Source organism: Gavialis gangeticus, unplaced genomic scaffold (assembly GCF_001723915.1).
Source record: "Gavialis gangeticus isolate Ggan-Ray unplaced genomic scaffold, GavGan_comp1, whole genome shotgun sequence".
NCBI lineage: Eukaryota > Metazoa > Chordata > Crocodylia > Gavialidae > Gavialis > Gavialis gangeticus.
Genome location: NW_017729030.1, coordinates 17,321,170 through 17,328,835, shown reverse-complemented (window position 1 = coordinate 17,328,835; position 7,666 = coordinate 17,321,170). Strand labels below are relative to the sequence as shown.

General features: G+C 44.5%; 1 protein-coding gene across 15 annotated transcripts in view; it reads right to left on the bottom strand.

Moving 5' to 3' along the window:
* Positions 1-7,666, bottom strand: part of ANK2 (ankyrin 2) — a 779,379-nt gene that overhangs the window by 207,421 nt on the left and 564,292 nt on the right. For all 15 annotated transcript variants that reach the window (XM_019521994.1, XM_019522000.1, XM_019521987.1 and 12 more), the window contains 3 exons: positions 5,778-5,876; positions 4,439-4,537; positions 1,051-1,248 (listed from right to left, as the gene is read on the bottom strand). In XM_019521994.1, coding sequence (XP_019377539.1) covers positions 1,051-1,248; positions 4,439-4,537; positions 5,778-5,876 — 396 coding nt within the window. The remainder of the gene's footprint in view (positions 1-1,050; positions 1,249-4,438; positions 4,538-5,777; positions 5,877-7,666) is intronic.

Here is a 7,666-nt window from a genome sequence, read left to right as displayed (position 1 = left end):
TGAGGGGGGATCTAGTGGCCTGTTACAAACTAGTCAGAGGGGGCCAGCAGGCATTGGGGGAGTCCCTGTTCCCCCGAACACTACCAGGAGTGACTAGAAATAACGGTCACAAGCTGGCAGAGGGTAAATTCAAATTAGACGTCAGGAGGCGCTACTTCACTGTCAGGATGGCTAGGATCTGGAACCAACTTCCAAACGAAGTGGTGCTGGCTCCTACCTTGGGGGTCTTTAAGACAGAGCTAGACAAACACCTTGCTAGGGTCATTTAACCCCAGTACTCTTTCCTGCCATGGCAGGGGTCGGACTTGGTGATCTGCTCAGGCCCCTTCCGACCCTACAAACTATGAAACTATGACTATTTTATTAGTTTCTCAGCTTACAGTGCCATGTTACTCTCTGCCAAACATTACCAGTTCTTTCCATCCCAGCAAGGAGGGTGGATGGCAAAATATATTTGGAGAAAAGTACTCCAGTGGTTTAGACTTTGTTACTTTGGACTGCAATTCTATGACATGCCTCAAAGGATTATGTCAGTCCAATAACTCACAGGACCTAGCATTCTACATTAAAGCTTCAGATTTCCTGTGCCACTTTGCCAACACATCAGGGACAGCCTAGAGATCACAAGATTGCAGCACTGCAATCCTATGTTCATGGTTGGTTCTACAGCTCCTTTCCCTGGTCCGTCTATTTTCTTCTTTGTCAAGCCCACATCTCTGTTTGATCCAGCTGTTATATCATTTTCCACTGGACATGGCAAACAGCTGCAGCTCCTCCCCTAGGTTATGCAGGACAGCTGTTAATGCTATGATTCCAATTCAAGCTAATGATTCTTTCCGCCAGCCCCAGCCACCCTCAACTGCTGCCCTTCACCCACCTGTCCCTGCTTCCTCATATTTCCCATCTCTTGAAATTTTGTATGTGTACATGAATGTGAAGTTGAGGCTAATATTCTAAGCAGTTGGCTATATTCTTATATTTCACTTTGCAGGTGATATCGTTGGATATCCTCCCCAGAATAGCTTATCCTTAATTGTGAGTGGGCATTACCTTTGTTGCTACATGGATATTGGATCCTTTCTCCAGGAGAAGGGTCACCATGTCAGCATGGCCCTCTTGAGAAGCCAGATGAAGTGGGGTCACTCCCTGCTTGGTCAAAATGTTGGTCTCTGCTCCATAGCTCAACAGAGTAGTGGCTATCTGCATCTGATTCTTCTTGGCAGCAATGTGGAGAGGGGTGTATCCATTCTAAAACCATGTGTTAACAGATGTTAGTAGTGTTTTCTAACATTTATAAAGGCAGAAGATAGAAAAAAGTATTCATAGAAATATCTGGAACGGTGTTGATCCCCAGACAGACACATTCTCATTCTTTGCAATACTATTTTCAGTTTAGAGAGGAAATATTTATTGAAGAAAAAGGAAATGTCCACTTTTCAAATAAGTGCACAGAAAAATATGAAGGTGCATTGAAAAGGAAAACTATGAAAGCACATTTTTTGTCAGACATTTCTGACTGTATCTGAAGAGATATTTGACACAGGGGCTAAGTACAGAGAGTCAAAAAACTTGACGCTGAATCAATTCATTTTGCAGATTAGTCTGAGCTGCATAGATTGAACTGATAAGCAAATGAACAGACATTCAGTTTTCATTCTGGAAACGCAGCCACATGCCTGCAGTGGCTCAGGCCAGGAGCCAGGGAGGGGCACTACAGCACACCTCCCTGCTTGGCTGGGGCAGCCAGTTTGGGCCAAGGCTATCCTGCCCACCCTGCAAGAGAGGTTTTTTGGGAAGGTGCAAAGGGTCCTGGGATGCTGGGGGACTGTGGGTTAACTTGAATATGAAAGAAATCTGGGACAGAAGTTCAATAAACCAATTTAAACTAAATGCATTTAAGATTGGATCCTGCCTGTGACAGTGGCCAGTACCAGATGTTTCAATGGAAGAGACAATGATTCCAAGTTATACATACATAAACCTTTCCTTAACCTCTCTTAGTACAGTTAGTTTGTCTCCTGACGTGTAAGAGTTCATATTGCTCATAGTTTTATACTCTCTTATGTAATGGTGGCTTTTATCATTATCCCTATAAATATATAATCTCTTAAGCTTCTAAAAATAACTTTTTTTAATAATCCCTCTAGGCTCTTTGCCTCAATGCTACCCTTTGGTAGTAAGCGTGCAGATAAATTAAATAATTATATCACTTGAAAAGTTACAGCAAGTTACAGCGGATTCAGTAAATCTGCAACCATTTTGTTTGTTACACTATGGACCCCTCCAAACATGCAGGTAAAGGCACAATGGGATTTGATGTGCAACCCACATGACTGCACTTCCTGCCATTCCACACAGACATAGCAGGAGGTGTGATTGTGAGGTTGAACAACAGTTCCCATCATGCCTTATTGCCAGTACAAGAGGAGCGTGGGATCAGCCTTGGAAGCACCCAGTGCATCCCTGCAGCTGGAAGCCTGATCAGATAACAGGGCTTCCCGGCTTGAAGTGCATGGTGTGCCTCCCCAGCTGCAGGTTCCAGCAGACTTGATTAATCATGTTTGCTCCAATGCGCGCTAATTAGCATGTGTCGGAGCAGGCATTGGGCATATGTATAGGTGCCCAAAGAGGTGCTCCTTCATGAACAACTGACTATCTAAAATAAAGCAGAATACACTGGCACAAGGAGAATGGTGTCCCACTACTTATCAATTAATCTTCTTTCCAAAGAACTACGACACAATTAGGGCTAGGGCACATACAATCATGACTAAATTTATATCATTGGATTTTGGAAGGGAAATGGGGAAAACATCTTGCTGTAGTGGCTTTTATTGCTGTTCTCCCATCCACACATCAGAAACCACAGTTCCTGCCCCACACTGAAAAAGGTCACTTAATCACTGGATACTTTCAGTAGAGTAGATCACAGGAACTGCACAATAGAGAATCTTTTTAAGGCAACCAAAAATTCTCATAGGTATTATTTTTTTACTCCTTTCAGAGTTTGTTTCATCTAACACAAAAATATTATATGGCCCCATATCCTGCAATAAGCTCCATAAAAGGCAGACTTCTGCACATGTATTTTCAAGGAAAGGTTTCCATTCTTATGCAACATAGAAGTCATTTTACAGATTACTTCTCATAAAACTAAAACTGGATTTGGAGACTCACATACATCAAAGAATGTAATTGCATTCACAAGACTGAGACAGGTAAAAACAGCCCCTGCTATTCAGTTACAAGGAATGTGACCTAGTAGGACGGGGGTTGTCAACCGGGGGCACCCCCCACATCCGACCACCAGGGGTATACTGATCCAAAAAGGTTGAAAACCCCTGCAGTAGGGTGATTGTTTATTGCTTTCAGAGAGTGTAGGTATGCTTTGAGTATTCAGTAATGTATTGGATTACACTGAATCCAACCTTCAAAAAGGGATGTCATCAATTAACCAAGTCCACTAAGGTGAGCTTTTTTCCCTCACATGAGTTATACACCAGTTGTAATTCCATTGACTTTAATAGATTTACCCTTGATTCACATCACTAAGAAGAGAATCAGGTTCTTTGTGTTTGGCACTTAACTGCAACGGGCAAGAAAACAGCGTCATTAAGGCTAGAATAGGATCTTTTAAGGATAGACAAGGGAGCAATAAAGTCAGGTCTCCTCAGTGACTCAGATGATCACATATGGACTTGTGATCTTGTTCACATCATGGAGCAAACTTCCATATATTTCTTAATAAATTACATTACATTTGATAACCAGGAGTCCTTAAGGTTCAGTAATAAGGTGTGGTCCCGTGGTTTGAATATGGAAGAAACTTTACATTCTGCTGAAAATTGCAAATAGTTTTCAAGAACAAGCTGAGGGACAGCGGTCAAAAGTCAAAAGCAGATACATAGCATGGGTTTGAACATAGTATCAGGAGTAAAATTCAGAGTTTGGTGGAACTTCCAAGTTCCTGAAAATGTAGATTATTGTAAAATATCAACTCCACCATGGTATTCCACCAGGGGAGTTCATTTGAAGCAAAAGGATCAGTATCTTTTCCCAAACGTTCAACACAGGGGGGTTAGATAGGCTTTTCCTTTCAAATGCTGGCTCCCTGTAAAGAACAAGGAGAGGAGGCAGCATACAGAGAAGAAGAAATAGTCTGATGCTGCTTTGTGCTGCAGTTCTATCATTTTTTTCTCCCTGCCCCTGCTGGCCACAGACTAACCGCTTATCTGATAGATTCAATAAGCAGCAGGAGTTGGTTGTAAATCCAGTCGCTGGCCAGCAGAGGACATGTCGCACGCCTGGAACTATGAGTTACAGCTTCAGCTTTTGAAAAGCTCAGCTCCTTTCCTGCCTCATTTTCTAGTCCTCAAGTTACTCCACTGCTTCTCTCCACGTAATGTTGCCAGCACTTGTCAAGGATGTGAATTCTCACCTTCGCAGTAGCGTGGGGAGAGGCACCTTTCTCCAGCAACAGCAGCGCCACCTTCTGGTTGTCATAGTGAGCAGCAACGTGGAGAGGGGTGAGGCCGTTCTGTAAAGGGCGTTTTTAAGTTATTGCATTAGGCTGTTAGCTAGGCTTAAGCTACCGTTAGGCCGCCAATATACACTACGTGTTAACTGATTAGCAGTAAATAAACCAAATGAAATTTAACTCCATTTGAATTATTTTTAGATTAGAAATTTTACTGAGACTGGAAATAAAAATTTAGCCAACAGTTAGTGGGATGTGTTTTGCTTAATGAAAAGGAGCAAGCATCTGAGGATGGAATTGATCTGGCCAGCATTTGCTTTATTACCTATTGCAAACCAAGTTCTGAATGCTCCACTTCAGTGAAGCTCTGTTACAAAAAAGGTTTGCAGCATACGAAAAAAACCAAACATATCTGGCCTCGTCCCAGTATTTCTGAATTGTGAGTTTTATGATCCAAGTTCTCTAATGGAGCAAGCACTTTCTGATTCCGAATAAAATATTTGCCTTTATAACCATGCACAAATATGCTAGTTGTAATACAAGTAAAAGAGCAAACTTTCTGAAAAGTACCTCATAGACAAGTGTATATAAACATCATCACAATGGAAATGTGGAGAACTTTTACAATCTTTTCTCCAATGCCTGATGAAGGGTGTTTGTGCCTGAAAGCGTGCAATTAAAGAATTTTTTTTGCAAAACTCTTGTTGGTCTAATAAAAGATAGCATCTCTACTACGAGTCCTGATTGCTTTTTCCTCCAGACCAATATGGCTACAACCTGGATACCTGACAGATGGAAGATATAAAATTTTAGCCGATTTTTTAAATCTTTATATTTTTCCAAGCAGGAAGCAACTGTGACCACCTGAAAACTGAGACAATGCCTCTGCCTTTGTTTCAAAGTAATTTGCATCATCACAGAAGCTCACATAGAGGTGAGAGACTCCATACCAGCTATGAACTGACTGCCCCGAGGAGTTTTCCATCTACTGACTCCTCTGTGAAATCCTATGAAATATGAACTTTCATTTCTACCCAGGAGAACTTTTACAATCTTTTCTCCAATGCCTGATGAACGGTGTTTGTGCCCAAAAGCTTGCAATTAAAGACTTTTTTTTGCAAAACTCTTGTTAGTCTAATGAAAGATATCTCTACTACGAGTCCTGGGCTGTTTTAAATAAAGTTAACTTGGTAACATGAATATAACTGCCTCATCCTTTTACATTTATTTTCCACCCAAAATCTATGGTGAAAATCCAGAATAGTGTTAGATTTTTGCATTTCAGGACCTAAATTATTACCTTCCCAGCTGAATCAGGAGAAGCACGACGCTGTAAGAGGAGCTTTGCCACATCTAGACTTCCATATTTGGCTGCCACATGCAGTGGTGTGAATCCCTTCTGAAAAGTTTTCAAGAGACAGACATGTGTTTGTGAGTCTCATTCTTAGATTATTTGCTTACTATTACTTTTTCACTACTTAGCTTTGAGTCTTCTGAGACGGGGTGGACAAAATGCTATGGGATTTTATCCAGCTCGCAGCAGGTCCCTTGGCCCTACCTGGTCCAAACACAGGGGGCAGCTCAGGCCACCAGTGGTGCATGCAGCCACCCTCACTGCCCTGGGCATGCAGCAGGGCTTGGGCAGCATGGTGGCTGGACTCAACTCCCCAGCAGCAGCAGCTACTTCTGGTTGCCACTGCCAGTGTTGCCACCTCTGGTCCTACTGCCTGGGCACCCCAAACTTTCCACCCTGGGCCCACTACCAGGGAAGCTGGACAGACTGGGCATGCAGGCAGGTTTCCAGGGAGACTGGCGTAGGCCCCCATGGGCACAACACATTTGGCTGAGCAGATAGAATGAGGCAGGCAGAGAAGAGTGTCTGGCCGCAGGACAGGCAGGCAGGGCCAAGGCCAGGATTGCAGGGCAGTGAGAGTGTGGGGCCATGCGGAGAGCAGATCGTGGTTCTGCCCCAGGCCCAGCCCTGCGCGGTCACCGCCCCATGATCCTGGACCCATCCCTGTCCCCATCGCAACCTATCCTGCTTCCAAATGCTACTCCCCACCCACCTGCAGCCCCATCTATCCACTCAGCTAAGCATGTCTTAACCCACGGGTCCTGGATCACTCCATGGAAACACATCCCGCCCAACCACTGTAGGTGGCACCCTGGACCAGTCTAGTAATCTACCACTTAAGGACCACATCCACACATATGTGGATATGCTCCTTAAGTGCCCCCTCAGGGACATTTGGTTCCCTAGGGACAACTAGCAGCGGCATACCTTGTGCTGCTGCTAGTTCTCCCCAGGGAACACCTATGCCAAGTGCCCTCTGGTTTGCAGCAAGTTACCCTGGATGGGATAGTGGAGGCTAGGGCCAATGGGGTTGGCCCCAGCAGCCTTACCTGGGGCCCTGGGGGCTTCCCGGGGCTGCACCAGCAGGTAATCCTGCCGCATGGAGCCTGGCTGGCAGCTGGCTCCAGTTTTCAGCAGTGCACACTGCCCCCACATGCACCACTCCACTTTTTTTTCCTCTGGGTTGTTTTGACCTCTGGATATCTAGGGGTCAACACCCCTTGCCCCCCACACACACACTGCTCCCTTGCAGCATGGAGAACAACTGAACATGCGGTATGAGATGCCGCAGATGTGTCTGCTGTGCCTCGTTCTACATGGCCATGCTCATCTGGACACGGCCAAAGAATTTTGGTGAGCTGTGGTGGGCTGAGGGGGTGCTGACCTGGTCTCACACAGCAGGAGGATGGGGGGGACACAGGTGCTGACCCAGGCTGCAACAGCTCACCAAAACTCCCTAAGTGGCCCTCCAGCCCAAGTAATCGCCCACCCCTGTTATAACCACCAGTCACTTTTCTTCATGTTAACACATGATAACAGGACTAATCAACTCTGACATATGCTTCCCCATGTCCATGGGGGCAAGCAGTCAATATTTTACCCAGTATGAAGTCTCCATCAGCAATATGAATTATGTGGACAGCAAGACTCCAATTCAATTTGTGCTCAAAAATCAGCTTTTAACCAGATGCATTTTTATTTAGTTTTATGGTGACAAATTTTTAATCATTTATCCACTACACTGATCTGTTCCTGGCTGTGTTCAGCCCAACCTCTGCATTGTGGGCATGTGAGCATATGTGCATAGACTGACAATGCATGGTCAGCTATCTGCT